Source organism: Falco naumanni, chromosome 5 (assembly GCF_017639655.2).
Source record: "Falco naumanni isolate bFalNau1 chromosome 5, bFalNau1.pat, whole genome shotgun sequence".
NCBI lineage: Eukaryota > Metazoa > Chordata > Aves > Falconiformes > Falconidae > Falco > Falco naumanni.
Window position 1 is genome coordinate 91,213,406 of NC_054058.1, and position 17,726 is coordinate 91,231,131.

Sequence of the window (17,726 nt, forward strand, 5' to 3'; positions counted from 1 at the left end):
CTCCCTCACCATCACGCCAGGTGTCCCTCCTGTCTGGAAGTGGTCAGTCCAGTGGGGAAGCGTCAGACTTCATTGCTGGAAAAACAGGCCAACCGTCATTGTTACAGGGTGTCTATCTTCCAGCTTTTTATCTCAGGATTTTAAAGCTGTTCTCTTCTGTGTTTTTCTCATGGATCCTTCAATTACTATTACTGATGTAACAATTTCAATTCTATACTTTTACTGCTCTTTTCTAGCATGGCTTTATCCTATAGAATGTCCCACTAATAGCTCAACAGCAATTTTTTTTCAGTAAGATGAGCAAGGGTCCATGTGCATGATAAAGGATGATATTCCACAAAGAAAATAATGATAGAAGAATAAAGTTGGGAGATCTAAAGAGTGTATTATATGACCAAAAATCTACAATCTCATACTTTTGAGATGAGGCTTGCACATACCTCCTTTTGCTTAGTTCAGTCAAAAAGTGAAAGTGTCTGTAAGAAACAGAAAAACAAGATGAAACTAATGGGGAAAGGAGCAAACAGGCCATAAGTGCTACAGGTCCTAGGACTGAAACAGAAGAGTTGTATAAAGAAAACTAAAAAAATACAGGAAAAAAGACACTGGACAGCTTTTATTGCACCACCTACCACTCTGTAGATGTTATTTAAGAAAACAGAATCCAAAAGTTGTAGCTGCCTATATTCTAAGGATTAGGTCTGAAAAAGCTAGAAGTGATTCAAGTCAGTAATTCTTTACTGATGTCCAAATTTCTTCCTCCAGGTCATTGTAATATTTCTATTTTTCTATATTTACTATATTACTAATAATGAAGAATGGTATCACATCCTCAGTAGCTCCACTGATTTCATTGACACAGTTTTACTTAGCCATTAGAAGTAAACAGCAAGTGCAGTTCTATTGAAATGCATACTGACGTACTAGACTTGTAACCAGTTTGCTTAATGGAAATGGAGACTCAAATCAGTTTCTGTAAAACAGTCATGATGTTGATGAAATTAAAAGACTGCTGAGAGTATAAGTAAACAAGCTTAGTCTTCAGTCTTAATTTTCTGGAGTGTAAGTGATATCCCAAGGCACATTTGGAAATTGCTAATTGTTTTACTAAACTAAAGGAACCAAATGTATTTATATAAAAACATAATGGTATGTGAAGAAAAGGCAAAATGCACCAGGACTACAAGTTCAGGTTTATCTTAACAGCAATTATATGTGACAATAACTTTAAAGTAACAATTAAATGAGAAATAATGTTGGGTTTGGGGCTAGGTTTTTTTGACAGTTTAAAGATGATGCAAGTATGTTTTTGTTTTGGGAAAGAAGGGCTTTGGCCTGTTTTTCTAAACTACAAATATGTTTATTTACGAGCCCTACAAATAGTTACTGGACCATTGGATTTATTATACTAAAACCACCATTAACCCAGCTAATCATGCAATGCCCAGCTTGTGAGAGAACTTCTGCATTGGCACAACCTCTTGTTAATTAATGGCTCCAGATGGTCAGGGAAGAATAGGATAGATGTGACTTTCTTACTAACCCTAAATGTCCAAATGCTTTCTTTTGTGCTGATATACTGCTTATTGAATATGATTTATGTTATAAAATTCAACATATTATTGCGGAAGTCATCTACTTTTTCATAGAAATGTTGGAACATTAGAGCACGTTTAAGTGATGGTGGCTTGAAATTTCACTCCAGGCAAGTTAAACGAATTTCAATTGTAGAAAGGAACTAAGTTTTATGCCAAAATAGCCTGTGATCTAATAGAAAGTAGTTCTGAGTTACAGCTCATCCTGCATTTTTCATCACTAGCACCCTCCATCTGTGCAGTACTTGTGTTGCTATGAATTTGGCAACACTTTAGCAGTGAGCTACTGTTTATAAGAAGGGATCCCAGCACCTAAAAGAAGCCAGTCATTGGGATTACTCATTACTTGCCTTGTGAGCTGCTCCAGGGAATTTCTTGAAGAACTATGTCAAAATCAGCTTTAGAAAACCAGTAATTTGAGAACTTTGATTGACACATATCAAGTGGTGCCAGATAGCATTGGTCAAGTTGGTGGGCTTGGAAGAAAGATGATTTTTGTTGGTACTGAGTGAAGATTTTCCTCTTTTGTGCACAGAAACGAGGATAAAAAAGGAGCTTTTCCTCTCTGCAAGAAGAAATTTGACGCATTGGGAATCCAATCACCAAAACACCATGAATGCTTCCAGGAGGTAAGCTGCACATACTGCATTCCCCTCAGGTAGCAACAGCAAAGGAAACTACTGACAGAATATTCCTGTCATGGTCTTCACATGGTGCTGCCAGATGACCATGAACTGCGTTACTTGATTTGCAGTTACACTAGATAGAAGGTAGCCCTTGTCCTGATACGAATGTTAAATGTGTATTTGTAATTCTGCAACTACTTTCTGTAAAATCTCAGCTGCAGAACTTCTGTTTTATTAATTAATTCCCTTTTGCAGAGTGCACTTCGTAGTCTTTCATTTTTAATGAATTGGTTTTGACAGGTCTATTCCAAATGTTCATAAGTATATAAATATAATTTGTGTTTAAAAGCTCTTTACTTCTAAGCTGTATCTGTGGTAACATTTTTGGTAACTCTTACTCTTCTGTGATAATAACAGCAGGAATATGTATGAACCAGGCTGTAATACATCTAATACTTCTCAGACCCCTTCCTAAGCTACATGAAAATCACAAGCTGATTGATTTCCTTTTGGCATTCCAGTCCAGATGAAATTGTGGACATTCAACAATTTTTTCTCTTCAAAAAAAAAAGCAGCAGGCCCAGTGGGTCTTAGGAGGCAATTTTCAGTGGAGCTAACAGTAACTGGAGGTCAGTTACCACAGGCTTACACTTCTACTCTCAAACCGTTTGGGAAAGGTGGCAAAGCAATGTAAAATGTTACTCCAGAGAATTCTGCAGATACACTTTGTGTAGTTACTCCTGATTGTTATCTTTGGATAATGAATTTCACCTTGACACAGAATGCCGAGGGAAGTCCCCTCTGAAGAGCAGAGATATAAACACATTATCAGAGCAGGATGCAAAGTTCATATAGCATATACTGTGCTTATTCCCATGGATTAAAGCTTTGGAAACTACTAATTTTTTTAAAACCCTGGCATTTTCATAATATGTGAAATGAAAGGGTATGTTTTTTCTCATACAACTGATCTGTATCAACAGTGAAGAGTAAGAGCACTGTGCGTCCTCTAACAAGCCCATACCCAGTCTCTCTGCCTGTCAGTGGGAGAGAAATACCAAGTGGCCGGTAGATGTTTTGCATTTCCAATTATGGAAATTACTTGATTAGCCCCATCCAGTTTGAAGAGCTTTTTCCCAAATCTAGTCAATGGTACAATGCACACTCAGGACTTCATTATAAACACTATTGAATTGTTAATAAAAAAGAATAAATTTTGATCTTGATCTTGCTTGTTATTATGGCAGGATACATTCTCTCCGTGCTCACAGACAGAAAACCCATGGGAACAAAAGTGAGAACTGGCACAGCACCTCTGCGTTCAAGCATCAGCACGGAGATGATCTTGCTACAGTCCATACCCTTTACACAGTGATTGTCATGATCCTTCTAACGGCAATTTGGGGAGCCTGGTCAAGAAAGGATTCGTCCTTCTAGCAGCAACGTGCTTTCTTTGTCAAATATTTAAAGGAATATTTGTGTCGATTATCTATACTCAGGAGGTAAAAAAAATAATGGTCTCAGCATATTGCAGTGTCCTTAACTGCTTAAACTATTGCTACTTGTGGAACTGAATCTGTGAAGTAATTTAATAGGGAATGTACAGAACATGAATATACCTGTTTGCACTGTACACGTGTTTAGATTACCCTTCGCATGTATATGAAACTTTAAGCACAATATGCTAGTAAGAAGAGTTCAACTTATGTTTTTATTGGTCAGTGTTTTGTATATCCACCCCAGCTTTCCATTTTTGAACTGAAGTTGTCCAGTCTCTACCTCTGCTAAGATCACCTGTCCATGGTAAAACACACACTGTAAGCAGGCAAATAATCTGCCATGTCACAACAACACAGGAAGAAAAAAGTCAATAAAAGCAGCTGTCCTTCAGGCAAAGGAAGACCTCCGAACAAGTCAAATTCTCATCTCTGTTGCTGAAGAGAGTTTATGTGGGACTGGCATCTGTGTATTTTTAACTTACAGTAATGCTTTTATAAACTCAGGAATAAAACCATGAAATAAACTGTATTTGTAAGCATCCTTTGTTGCAGAACCACCTGGCTCAGTCTTCAGTCTTGTACCAATATATTTAATTCATCCTCAAGTGCTGCTTGCTTTTCCGTAATTCATTAATACCTCATGGCAGTCACAACCTCTACATACACCAGCCCAACCTTGATGGGCGACATTCCATACTCTCACTTTTTCAGGGAAGTAACTCCAATCAGAAAACCTGCAGACTTGCTGGAAATACTGCCAGTTGGCAGTCTCTGTTAAACTCTTTGTTAATTATATGGTTGTCTACTCCTGATGAGCTTGGGTTAATGGACTGGCAACTCTTGAGGGGCAGTGGCCATTGGGAAGAGTCGTCCAAGCCTTTGGAGCTTAAACTCAGCTTAACCCCCAGATTTCATCATTGCCTAAACTAAAACCCAATGTCCAACAGAGAAGAGCTGCAAGACATTTTGAACACTTAGGAACAGACAGATGTATGTTTGTGGTTACAAAGTACCTGTAGGCAACACAATTCTTGTAAGTGTCGTGTACCCCATTTTGGTATCCATCCATAATCAGGAGGGCTACATAAACGGAAGTGTTTCTGGAAAGACCTACGTGGCATACCTCAAGGAGTGTTTACAAAGCACAGGGTAGCACCAGAGATGCCTGTGTCAGCTCTCCATGGGCAGGTGTGGGTGCTGGAATCAGCGTTCCGGTATCTGTGCAGCACTCTGCCAGTGTTACCTGACTTGGGCAAACACCCTTGCTAAGATACCTCCTCGTCATGCTTTAACATGGGAGCAAAGCTTTGATGATGCTCTCTGAAGAACAGCATACAAAGGAATAATAATAAAAAAAAGGATGATTAGCACATTAAATATGTTGTCATAGGAGGTAGGGACCCCAGTCATAAACCATATAGCATGAACTAATACTGCAAGTGAAAGCAAAAGGATGGTCCCTCCCTTGTAACGTATCATTGAAGTGCACAACAAGAGAAAGGGATTTAGACATTCTGACAGTAGTACGAAAAACCCCAGGCAATTGGGGCTGCATGATAGGCAATGGCCTCAGCATGCTGGAAACTTACAGTCATCAAAGCTTTTGCAGGAGAGAGGGAATTTTGACAATGGATCAAAGAGTGGTACTGAATAATCACTCATTTTGAAAAGGGTAAAGGGAGATTCCCCTAGCTGACGTAGGCACAGGAGGAGGCCTGCAGGTGCTGCTTTGAAAACACAAGGCAAAAGGGTAAGCTGAGGCTGTAGGAGACCAATGTGAACTGTGAAGGGCTTTGGAAGTAAAAGCAGACAGGTAAAAGCATCTCAGGATGACAGAAGGAAGGAAGCCAGTGAACAGAGCTGGGGAGGGAGGCACACTTAACAGTGAGGGGAATTCACTCCTGGAACAGCTCAATGACCGCTAACGTGGACTTTGCCTTTGCTTAAGATTTTGTAGATCAGACTGGCTCTTGTTCTAACGTACATAGCTTTTAGAAACACATATTTCACTAATACTAAACACACAGCTCAGAGATGCACAGGCTACAGCTCATAAATTGAGCTGCCAGATCAGTGAACTTGCATCGCTTCTGCTGCCACCTTCATCATGGTGGCCTGCAGATGTGGCAGCAGAGCACTCAGGACTCATCCTGATGCCAGGCAGCCTACCCTCTGCTTCTCTTTTTCCCTGCAGAACCTCTGACTGTCCCTTTCACACCACCGTAGAGATTTGCCATGTGCCAAACATATACTCCCCCAACCGGGAGACACGCACCAGCCCGCAGTTGAGGGCTGCTGGCAAATCCTGGTGTGCTACTGGATGCCCACCCCGAGGGAAGGATGACCGCCTCCATCATGACAGGGTGGGCAAGTTTTCCTTGAGTACATTTCCCCATTCCTGCGGCACGCCCAGAGGGATACCTGTTCTGTGATGGACAGGCCAGCAGTTTGGACATGCATCAGAACTACCTGAGCTGAAAGCTTGCAAACTGTCTTTGACTCAAACAGCAACAGCCTGCTGGCTTTACTGCGTATTACAAAGTCCATTGTAAAAGATAGCTTTGTACAGGCTCTTTCTTGCTGACCTGGTCTCTTTATTTTTTTGGAGTGTTTTTGTTTGTTTGTTTGTTTGTGGCTTTTTTCATAAGAAACTAATGTACTGCAAACTATTCAAGCAGGAGAGCGAGTTCTGTGGTGGATGAGGTTTTTGTCATTGGCTTTCAGAAGCACAGGCTGCTGGTTTTGCTCAGTTTTTGTCATATACACAATGTTAAAAAGGCAGCACAGGCAAAAAAACCCCAAATGTATGACCCCATCTAAAAATAAAAAAAAACCAACAACCAAAAAAGAGCTAGAACAACTGACCACACATCATACTTTTGGACTTGGTTGTTAAATTTATAAATCCTGCAGGTATAATCAAGACTCTGAAGCACTGGAGATCCAAACAAGGTATTGAAAATGCTTCAGCTTCCGCTCTTCCACCTTGTGATAGAGGAGATGAGGTATGAAAGCTCAGAGGAGACAGCAGCAGAACAAATTTATTGAAAAACCTGTCTTTTTGCCCTAAACTTTTGCTTTGCTGGAAAACAATGGTGGTTGATTTAACAGTAACCTTGTAGGTCCACATTTACTATTTTTTAATGTGTTCAGAAAGACAACCATAACTTTGGAGGGTCAAAAAAATCTACATTTATTACCATTTTTTTGTAAATAATTTGTTTAACTTAAGATGGTGCAACTAGGACTATGGGAAAACTGTGGTCTGGCAGGGCAATGGCATAGTCTTCACTGTCAACAGACCCAAATAATCTGCCTGACTGAATGATACTATGGAGGCTTCAGCTCCCGAAACGATTTCCAGTAACAGTACCCATGAAAACAGATCATTTGGGTGGCACAGTAAATCACAATTTCATAATTTAACTCCTGTCAACAGTAACAAACTATTTACTGTTTCTACACTGATGAAAAAGACTACTTCTGTTTGTAACTTCTGTACCAATTGTTACACAGTGATCTTTTTATTATTCTCCTATATTAAACAGAACAGACTGATGTTTTACTCATGTTCAAAAAAGGCTGTGGTTTAAGCATACCCGTCTGCTGTTATTTTAAGCTACCAAAACTAACGTCAGCAGTTCAGCCAACAAATCTGATGATATTCTCCATGTACCGAATGGACTATCAGAAAAGGAAAGCAAGTCTTTTATTTTCCATGGTCATTCTCACATGTTGATGTTACACATTATATTTCAAAAGGCTCACGCCCTTCCAAGCTCCATTTTTTACTACTGCCTCATGTTTCCCTTCGGAGAGGATGATACATTCTGTAAAACCATCTTTAAAACAAGAAATCAGCACAGCCATTTCTCCTGAACAATTTCTTTTGATAAACCTTGTAAATGCCTTTGGTACTTGGCAAGTATTTTGCCATTGATTTGGTTGGTTAGAAAAGGACGGTATTTGTACTACTATGCTTTAATGAAGGGAAAATACAACCAAAATCAAAATGCAAAACAAAAGCTAGGGATTTCCATATTAAACACAGTAACACAGACAATACTAGGTCTATGTATCAGTTTGCTGGTCTGTTTGCTGTAGCGGAGAACATTTCAACTCTAACTCAGACTTGCCTGTCCCCCAAAATCTATTTTGTGTTCCCAAACACTATGTGTAAGAATCTGGGGCGTACTCTTCCAAGTATCTTTTAAGTACACAAATCGTAATAGCTCAGAGAACATTAGGGAAAAAACCACCAAAAATGGGCACAGATACACAGTTTTACACAAGTACCAGAAAAACAATACCGCATAACAGTAACAATCAGTATGGATTTCTACCTAATTAGGACAGTAATTTTTCTTAAACAAGATGCCTGCATGTGATTAAATGATACTCACGCAGGGCTGTTGGACCTGGTGACTATTAGAAATCAATATTCTTTTTAGTTCCCTTTGATGGCCTTTCCTGACACTGGTTTAACGAGTGCAATGATCCTTTCAGAATGCTATGTAAGCTTTACCAACAATTTAAGCGAACAGACCTATGGTGCAAATTTCTCTGTGAATTTTGTACCTGGAACAAGGTCCTAGGAAGTCAACATCATCATGCATAACTCAGTGTTACAAAGTAAAAGCACTTCTCATTATCCTTTAATGCCAATACTGAAGCACCACAACAAAACACCAGTACCCCAGCAGTACACCGTACTGATGATATCGGACTGTCAGGTGCTACCACCACCAGAGCATCGTCTCATACACGCTGACCTTGTTCATTGTTCTACACATCCCAGCTCCACTCTGCCTGCACCTGGCTGTCATGGTGACCCTCCTGCCCCTCCCAGTTCCCAAAGGGTGGGCAGTGACTATCCCATTGGCAGGAAGAGGGAGGCACTGCTGATAGTTTATGGAAACTTTCCTTTTTGTAGTCCATCAGCAATACTTCATGCCACAGAGACACCTTTTTTGGCAGTAGTATCGTCAGTAGTATTCATCAGGGGTGCCAAACAAAATAAATCAAGGCAAGGTTAGTAAAAATGACTTACAATGTTTGAATCCTATCTGGGACTAGCAAGACATTGGATGAAAGAGCAACATAAGTACACATTTCCAAGCCTTCTGTTTATGGTCGTCTTAAGGTACTGGCAAAAGTTCTTGTTAAGAAATTGGACAGAAATTCCAATGGCAAATTCTGCTTTGCACAGCAGAGTTGCTCTCTTGTGCTTAGAACACTGCTCAGATTGCCCCCATATCAAAGCCTGCTCATTTATGGTTAAAGCTCAGATGTCATCAAACTACTCATTACTCAGTACCACTTTCTCTGAAACACAAGACGAACTGCAATGAAGTGTTTTTACATCTTAAAAAGCCCTCTTTTTCCTTTAAAAGAATTTATTTCCACATTTTCATAAAACATCTTTAGTTGACATTCTGCAAACAATACTATCCAATAAGGTGCCAATTTTTTCTTCTTGTGGAGTAATTTTGTACATCTGCAGAAAAAAAGAACAAGAAAAAAATAAAAGCTATATAAGGAAGAAAAAAGTGATCATGTATCTTCCAAAATCGTGTACACAAGAAAAGATTTCCCCCTCTCCCCCACTTTTTAAATTGGAAATTCCTGTCTTGGCATGACTGCAAGAGAAAATTGGGACTAAGGAACCAAGCAAGTTCTGAAACTGCAAGACATAAAGGAAAGCTAAGAAATTAAATGAAAGCAGCCTTTTTAGCTCCACATGTAATATGCTATGATTTGTCCAATTTGATTGTCTCCCATCATTACTCTGAAGGACATGATCAAGATGACTGAAGTTACTTGAACTTTATCAAGTGAAACACATATGCTTCAAGATACCTAACTAGCATATGGTAATCTATTAAAAGCACACATTCCCTAACACACTCCTAGCAGCTAATCAACACATTTTTATTTTAGCCACCCATGCTGGGACTATTTATGTGCTTAAGATTATGAAACTGTTCAGGACTAAAAATGTTATTTTTAATTAAATTGATATTCGCTTGAGAAAACAGGAAGCAGAAGTGCCTGAATGGTAGGCAGCAATCTGGAATTTATTTTGATGTTCTGACTTCCCGACAATGTTAAGAATTTGAAGACTTAAAATTTGTGATGTCAGGGTGTGGCAACTAGAACTTTTTTCAAGTAAAAAAAATATTTAAGAAAGAAATAGTCAAGGTTCACTTAAAACAAGCTTCCGGTTGTGTTAAAGAAATACAGACCCTAAGTTTCTTATGTCCATTGATATTTCATCAGACAACTAAATAAACTATCTGTTTTCTCTACGCCAGTCATTTCTTTTGGCTACATACCTTTTTAACTTTGGCAGTGTCTGTTAGCTGGGGGAGTTCATCTAGAGAAACCTGTTGGCCTTCTACCTGAGATGCAATATCTTCCAGATTTACAGTTTTTTCTCTGTCCACAACCAGAACGATGAGTACTGCTGTGTCACTGTCTGAAATGCCAAACTTTTTAAATGCATCTGAAATCTAATAAAAGATGGAAAACATCAGAATATTACAAAACACTTTCTCACTACATATAAGCAACCTTTTCAGTTACTGGATCAAAATAAAGCAGGAGTATAAACTGACACATGTTCTACATTAATGGAATTCTGACAAGCTACAAGAGAGAACAGCACGTTAATGCTATTAAACTAACAGTAGCTTCTATTAGTAGCCACGTAAAGTGAATGCATGTATTTAGTTTGGCTGCATGGATGTTAATAAGCTTCTCTGGCAAAAAAAGACATTTATTCAGTAAATCTTACATTGTTGTTTGGTGAAAGGCTGAAAATAATTTCTGCATAGAGAGTTCTGGTCTTCATTTTACCTATCTTGTATAGATGAACTGCTTTGTTGGCCGCCACAAGAACTTGAAAAGGATCTACAACCTGTAAAACACAACAGAGTAAGTTAAATGGAAATTTAACATACTGTTTTGAACTCTGAAAAAATTGTGACCCCATAATTTTGATAGCCCAAGTCTGCAATCGTAGAAGTGAGCAAAACGGTATTCTGCTAGCTATTCTAGCAATTCTTGCTCTTCCAAAGTCAATGTGATTATCTCCTGCATGGGGTAAAACGTGACATAAAGATTACACTCTCTCAATCAGGTTACTGAAATCTTTGAAAAAAGAATCATTTTAATGTATCCTCTGTCTGATCAGATTATTTTCCCCCCTCTTCCTGCATCACCGCTTTGCTGATTCTAACAAAATAAGACTACATTCAAAAACTAGTTACAGGTTTAAACCAGAACAAAGGCTCCAAATAGTATATTTTGGACAGCATTAAGCAATTAGTACTACTTTTTACAGATGGAAGCTCCAAACAGCTCCACCAAGCAGGGCGTGAAGGCAATCAAGGTGACAGTTGCTCTGGCCAACCCTGCCAAGGCTCCTTCCCTTGCACAGAGGAACCCTCGCCTTGTGCGACACCGTAATGCAGTCGAAGCAGGGGCATTTGTGCAGAGAAAGCGAAGCAGGTGTATGGCAGCTGGTGTGAGGGGATTGCGCCCCGTTTTTCGCAGGGTCCCTCAGCGGAGGATTTCCACGCCGCCTCCGCCGCGGTCCCGCAGCACCGCAGACCGGCCGGCACAGGCACTCGCTCACCATGGCGGGGTTTATTAACGCGCCTTCAATGGACCCGTCCATGGCTCCTTTCCTCAGCGCAGCGGCGTTTTTCACGTGGTTGAAGAGGAGGAGGGTCACGCTGCAGCCCGGGAACAGCTCCAGCCGGTGCGTGAGGTCCATGGCGCCGCGCCGGGCCCGCGGCCTCCGCCGCAGCGGCGCTCACACAGGCGCGCCCGCCCCTCGCCCGCACAAGGCACGATCGCGGTGACCCTGCACAGGGGGATTTCAACGCCTCCTGAGGGGGAACCCGCACACGGCGGCCCCAGGCAGCCCGCCCCTCCGCCCGGGCCGACGCGCCGCTCGCCCCTCCGCGCCGCCAGGAGCCACCGCCGCCGCCTGGCTCCTCCCGCCCGGCCCGGCCCTCACCGCCGCCGCCGCGCCCCCCCCGGCCCTCACCGCCGCCGCTCCGCGAGCGCCTCCGCCGCGGCCCCGCGCTGCCAGGCCCCGCCTCCCCGCGCCCAGCCTTTCCCGGAAGGGCGGGCCCTTCCCGGCCGGCGCGGCGGCGGCATGGATCGCTCCGAGGCCTACGGCTTCTCCGCCGCCATGAGCGGCGCCTTCCTGCTGTCGTGTCTGCTCTTCGCGGCCATCAACCGCCGCCAGCGCGGGCCCTACATGGACGAGGCCTTCCACGTCCCCCAGGCGCAGGCCTACTGCCACGGCCGCTTCCTCCAGGTGCTGCGCGGGAGCCGGCCCGGCTCGCGTTTGCCGGTCAGGGTCGGCGATTTCTGTGAACGGCCTGGGCGCTTTGGAAAAATAACTCGGTTTTGGGCCCCTCAGTGCAAGACAGACATTGAGGCGCTGGAGTGTGTCCAGAGAGGGGCAACAAAGTTGGTGAAGGGTCTGGGGCACAAGCCCTGTGAGGAGCAGCTGAGGGAGCTGGGGTGGTTCAGCCTGGAGAGGAGGAGGCTCGGGGGGGACCTCACTGCTCTCTGCAACTCCCTGACAGGGGCTGTAGGCAGGGGGGGTCGGTCTCTTCTCCCAGATAACGAGCAACAGGACGAGACGAAACAGCGTCAAGCTGTGCCACAGGAGGTTCAGGTTGGATATTAGGAAAAATTTCTTCCCTGAAAGGGTGGTCAAGCATTGGAACCCGCTGCCCAGGGAGGTGGTGGAATCACCATCCTTGGAGGTGCTTAAAAAATGTGTAGATGCAGTGCTTGGCAATATGGTTTAGTGTTGGACTTGGCAGTCCTGGGTTAGCAGTTGGACTTGATAATCTTAAAGTCGTTTCTAACCTAAATGATTCTATGGTTTGTGGTTCTTGTTGTACAAAGTGCTTTCTTTGAAAACACCTTGTACACTGAAAGCAGTGTTTTCTGCTTTCCATTACTCAGGGGTGCACTGGGCAGATTGCAAAGTGTTCAAAAACTTCCGCCAAAGACCAGAAATTCGCTAAACATCCAAGCTAACAAAAAGGGGCATGGATAGGGATGGTGTATTGTAACCCACTGCTGGTCCCTTTTTTGTGTGGTAGGACCTCCGTAACCTTGTTTCTCTCTCCGTTTTCCAGTGGGACCCCATGATCACCACGCTCCCGGGCTTGTACCTGGTCTCGGTGGGAGTAGTGAAGCCCGCGGCATGGCTCTTCGGGTGGACGGGAAGCGTGGTGTGCTCTGCGGGGATGCTTAGGTTTATTAACCTCCTTTTCAGTGCTGGGAACTTCTATTTACTGTATTTACTTCTGTTCAAGATCCATCAGAGAAATAAGGTACGATAAAAGGAGAATAATTGTATGCGCTTGTACAAGCAATTTTGATGGCTCAGTGTATGTTCACTTCACTACATATGTGATCTGTCCTCAGTTTTATTTAACTGCAAGTACTACTCCCAGTTTGTCCAAGGAGTCACATTCCTAAATTTTTTTATGTCTTTTTTTATTTTTTTTTTCCTCAGGGTGCAATTATCTAAAAACACTCTTGTTCACAGCTATAACTAGTCCCATTGAAAATTAGTACGCATATAGACTTACTGTCCAAAGGTCTGAATGCTCATCTTGTTGGAATTGCTTAACGCTCTCCACAGAATTTCAACCACTGAATCCTGAGTGAAGCCCTGTGAGCAGTGTTTAAACTAAAATCTGTTCTTTGGAGATGCACCAGGTTTGATGTCAATATTTAGAACTGGAGAGTAATTCAAGCTGGAAAGAATTGGAGAATGGTTCAGGCTGGAAGGGACCTTAGGAGGTCCACCTTCCAACCCAGGCCAGCCTGGATGTCAGATCAGGTTGCTCAGGGTTGGGGCCACCTGTTGGGGGTTGGCCCCCTCAAGCCATCCATTTTCCAGACGGAACAAGGCCAGCTCCCTCAGCCTCTCAGGGCATGCGCTTCAGCCCCCAGCTCTCTTGGCGGCCCTCTGCCATTGCTCCAGTTGACTAACGCTTTTTTTGTATCACAGGGCACAAAATTGGACGTGCTATTCTAGGTGCAGCCTAACAAATAGAGTTAACAGGGATAATAACTTGCCTTGATCTGCTGCTGTGCTGTTAATACAGCCCAGGGGGCCATTGCTGTTTCTTAGTCACAGGGCATGCTGCTGTCTCATGTTCACCTCGCCATCTGCCAAGATCCCCAGGTCCTTTTTTCCACAGAGCAGCAACTCCTCATCTACTCCCATGTTCAGCCTGTATCAATGTGGGGAATTCTTCCATTCCAGGTGCAGGCATTTGCATTTGTCCTGTTGAATTTCTTAGTATTTCTGTTGCCCCATTCCTCCAGTTTGTCTAGGTCACTCTGGATGGCAGCTCTGCTCTTCAGCATATTGCCTGGGTCCCGCAGTGTAGTGTCACCTGCAGTCTTGAGTGTGTACTCTCGCTGCCTTCAAGTCATTGATGAAGATGTTAAACAGGACAGGTCCCAGTATAGCTCCCTGTGATACTCTGGTTGTTACTTTCATTTGGGTAGAGTGTGACAAGTTAACCATCCAGCCAGTTTTGACCTGTCTAGCTCTCCACCTATCCAGTCCTTAACTGTTCAACTTGGATGCAAGACTACTGTATATTTAAAGCGGTGGAGAATCCACCACTGCGGTCGGTACATTGTTTCAGTGGTTAATGGCCTATTCAAAATCTTTCAGTTTAGTAAATTTCTTTACTTTTACTTTTAACCATAACAACATATTTTCCTGTTCCCTGATAACGGAAGGATTCCTTTACTATAAAGAAAATTTTTTCTGATGTGTTTTCTTACAGGAGGCTTTTCATGTTTAAGCACATGATAAGACTATACAGAATTGGGTCGAATTCCATAAATTGTTTCCAGTTTTGGAACACTTAATTTTATGCTTGGAGGTGGAAATAAAAATGTAAGAAAACAAAAGGTTTCATGACTATAGTCTAAGCATTAGAAAATGTAGTTGTATTGTTGGTACTTCTTTGAATTCAGTATTTTCTCTATTCCTTTTTTCTGTAAGCTGGTGGCTGGAGGTTTCACCCCATGCTACATCATTCAGAAACATCATGCAATATTTTTTAATGTTGTGAATTGCATTGTATTGTGTAGTGGGTGGGATAATTGGGAGGAGTTATTAACTGCATTGTTTCCTACCGTCTTTAACGTTTTTTTTTCTAACTCATGAATTATAATGTAGATAAACTAAACAGTAAAAGCTGCACCAAAGATTAGAAAATTGGAACTGGTTGCTCTGTGGACCGTGTTCAAAAGAGGCAAGAATAGAAGCACAGAATGATGTGTTCTGCTGTCTCACAAATAAAAGAGAATCTGATGATGAGATTGCAGGGCTATAAAACATTGATTTATTTTTTTTCTTTGCCCATTAGTGCAGCTCTCATCCTAGGTACGGAAGCAATTATACTCCCACAATGATTTTAATTCCACAAATATGTGAACACCTGACATATGGAAGAAGCTGGTGTATTTTCATTGCCGTATTTTTAACTTGCCTGCAATAATGTTCCATACTTTTGTTTGCATTTTAACATTGTGTAGTCGGACACTGCATTAATGTAGCCGGAGGTTGTCAAAAATATAGCATGCATTCTTGTGCAGGATGCAGCCAAAGAACATAAGAAATGTTATATTGTCTTAATGGAATTCTCAAAATGATACTTTTTGAGTTTTTATTTATTTTGTATTGAACATTGCTAACCACATTTTTCTGCTTCTTCTCTAGGCAGTGTCTGGTTTCCTGAGAATCTTGTCTGCATTAACTCTTGCAATGTTTCCCACCCTTTACTTTTTTACGTTCCTTTATTATACGGACCCAGGATCAGTATTTTTTACTCTCTTTGCCTATTTAATGTGCCTTTATGGTAACCATAAAACTTCAGCTCTCCTTGGATTTTGTGGCTTCATGTTTCGTCAGACAAATATTGTGTGGACAGTGTTTTGTGCTGGAAACGTTGTTGCAGAGAAGCTAAATGAAGCCTGGAAGACGGAGTTACAGAAAAAGAAAGATGAAAAGATTTCTTCCCGGAAAGGATCATTTTCAGATTTTATCAGACTGTTGCAGTTTCTTATCGCATATCTCATATCACCTAAAAACTTAATTACACTTACTGGTTTAACATGGCCATACATCATATTAGTAACTGTTTTCTTTGGTTTTGTCTTCATCAATGGTGGAATAGTTGTTGGTGACAGAAGTAGCCACGAAGCCTGTTTGCACTTTCCTCAGCTGTTCTATTTTCTGTCCTTTACTGTCTTTTTTTCATTCCCTCATTTATTGACACCTACTAAAATCAGGAAATTCCTTCTGTCATTACGAAAGCACCCTGTGCATTACTGTTTAATGGCTGTCATCTCTTTATTCCTGATCTGGAAATTTACCTATGTTCATAAGTATTTACTAGCAGATAACAGACATTATACATTTTATGTCTGGAGAAAAGTCTTCCAAAGACACGAGGTTGTAAAATATGTACTAGTTCCAGTCTACATATTTGCGGGCTGGAGTTTTGTTGATATGCTAAAATCAAAATCAATCTTCTGGATCTTAATGTATTTTACATGTTTATTAGCAGTCACAGTTCCTCAAAAACTGCTAGAATTTCGTTACTTTATTTTGCCATTCTTAATATACAGGCTCAATATTCCATTTCCATCTCTATATAGACAACTTCTGGAGTTGTCTTTTTATATTGTTGTGAATGCTGTAACTTTTTATCTTTTTCTAAACAGAACATTCCAGTGGCCAAATAGTGATGAAATCCAGAGGTTTATGTGGTGATGTTTGGTTTTTTGTTTGTGGTTTTTTTTGTTTTGTTTTTTTAATCTTTCATACCTTTAGGAAAACCCAGCTCTGTTTAAGGACTGTGAACTCTGGAGTGAAGCAATATGTTTTGCATTATTTAAGGACTTTTTTTTTCCCCAGTGATTGGGGAAGTAAGCTGTTTGCTTATATTCTTGCAACTGAATGTCAGTTCTGATATGTTGTAACATGAAGATCCTATATATTGAATTTATGAGCTCCTGGAATTAACAAATTCAATATGAGGGGAACTTTGAGAACACCTTTCTGTAATTAATGTGAAATAAGGGAGATGTTTACAGTCATTTTTCATTATAATAAAATATCAAATAAAATGCCCTTGAAGGTTTGACAGTTTATAAGTATGTTTAAGGGGTTTCTCTTTAAAACAAAGTATTTCAGTGTTTAACCTTTTTTTTTACCTCTGGGTACATATTTAGTACTCAGATCAAGCCACTTCCATGTAGATTTGCTAGTGGTCAGGGTGTGAACCACTACTAACATGCAATGTTTTCAAAATCACCTATGTCCCACCGAATTTTCATGGTTTTTTTTGTCAATAAATGCTTATGTTAGTTTTGCAAATAGAGTGTAGGCTCTTAAATCATTACAGCCTTTTGAAAATTTTATTTCAAACTGATATTTAGAAAATACAGTGGGGGCTGTGTGCAGGTACCTTCTTTGAGGGAGTAAATGTTACTGTACAACAAAAGATAAATTGCAGTTGATAATGTGACCTATTAGAAAGGGAGTAATTTTTCTGTGTCAGACTGAAAGGTGTCGTTACACAGTGGAATGCAGTCTGATGAATATCCTTTTAAATAATCAGGCTTTTATGTCCTGAGGGTTCTGTGTTCACAGGTTTGTATTGAGGTAGGATATGAGCACACTCCCAAGTTGCACTGAGTGTTTCTAAGATCTTTGACATGTAATCTTAAAGAAATACAAATGGCATTACTGAATTGTTCTTTAAAATGTTTTTCACATATATACAAATCTAATGGAACTGGGAAGTATATATTTTGTTTTACAAAGGTAAAATACAATGTGTATATATATAATTTTTTTTTAAAGCATCTAGTGCATTGTTATCAGAATAAAAGAAAACTGTAATGGTTCCTGTCAGTAAATTACTTTAATT

The 17,726-nt window shown here is 41.0% G+C and overlaps 2 protein-coding genes across 4 annotated transcripts; one reads left to right on the forward strand and one right to left on the reverse strand.

The window, feature by feature from the left end:
• Positions 1 to 9,098: 9,098 nt before the first annotated feature.
• Positions 9,099 to 11,816, reverse strand: TPRKB (TP53RK binding protein). Of its 2 annotated transcripts, XM_040595485.1 has the most exons (5): positions 11,777 to 11,816; positions 11,360 to 11,590; positions 10,517 to 10,639; positions 10,056 to 10,232; positions 9,099 to 9,217 (listed from the first exon to the last, which is right to left on the reverse strand). In XM_040595485.1, exons 2-5 carry the CDS (start codon positions 11,498 to 11,500, stop codon positions 9,131 to 9,133), a joined length of 528 nt encoding a protein of 175 aa, XP_040451419.1. In that variant the 5' UTR covers positions 11,501 to 11,590; positions 11,777 to 11,816; the 3' UTR covers positions 9,099 to 9,130. The 2 variants fall into 2 exon arrangements, with proteins under 2 accessions (XP_040451419.1, XP_040451418.1); XM_040595484.1 differs by lacking the exon at positions 11,777 to 11,816 and having other exon boundaries at positions 11,360 to 11,713.
• An 18-nt stretch (positions 11,817 to 11,834) lies between these two features.
• LOC121088864 (putative Dol-P-Glc:Glc(2)Man(9)GlcNAc(2)-PP-Dol alpha-1,2-glucosyltransferase) lies at positions 11,835 to 17,170 on the forward strand. 2 transcript variants are annotated; one of them, XM_040595483.1, is made up of 4 exons: positions 11,835 to 12,052; positions 12,891 to 13,088; positions 14,568 to 14,680; positions 15,509 to 15,611. In XM_040595483.1, the coding sequence occupies exons 1-3, from the start codon at positions 11,888 to 11,890 to the stop codon at positions 14,583 to 14,585; spliced, it is 381 nt and encodes a 126-aa protein (XP_040451417.1). In that variant the 5' UTR covers positions 11,835 to 11,887; the 3' UTR covers positions 14,586 to 14,680; positions 15,509 to 15,611. The 2 variants fall into 2 exon arrangements, with proteins under 2 accessions (XP_040451417.1, XP_040451416.1); XM_040595482.1 differs by lacking the exon at positions 14,568 to 14,680 and having other exon boundaries at positions 11,838 to 12,052; positions 15,509 to 17,170.
• Positions 17,171 to 17,726: the final 556 nt, after the last annotated feature.

Excerpts from the sequence above, each read along its gene's own strand:
- TPRKB (XM_040595485.1), bottom strand. The coding sequence starts at position 11,500 with ATGGACCTCACGCACCGGCTGGAGCTGTTCCCGGGCTGCAGCGTGACC. Across the intron at positions 10,233-10,516 it reads GCCTTTCACCAAACAACAAT|ATTTCAGATGCATTTAAAAA; the intron begins GTAAGATTTACT and ends ATCTTTTATTAG. Across the intron at positions 9,218-10,055 it reads ACACTGCCAAAGTTAAAAAG|ATGTACAAAATTACTCCACA; the intron begins GTATGTAGCCAA and ends TTTTTTCTGCAG.
- LOC121088864 (XM_040595482.1), top strand. The coding sequence starts at position 11,888 with ATGGATCGCTCCGAGGCCTACGGCTTCTCCGCCGCCATGAGCGGCGCC. Across the intron at positions 12,053-12,890 it reads GCCACGGCCGCTTCCTCCAG|TGGGACCCCATGATCACCAC; the intron begins GTGCTGCGCGGG and ends TCCGTTTTCCAG. Across the intron at positions 13,089-15,508 it reads AGATCCATCAGAGAAATAAG|GCAGTGTCTGGTTTCCTGAG; the intron begins GTACGATAAAAG and ends CTTCTTCTCTAG.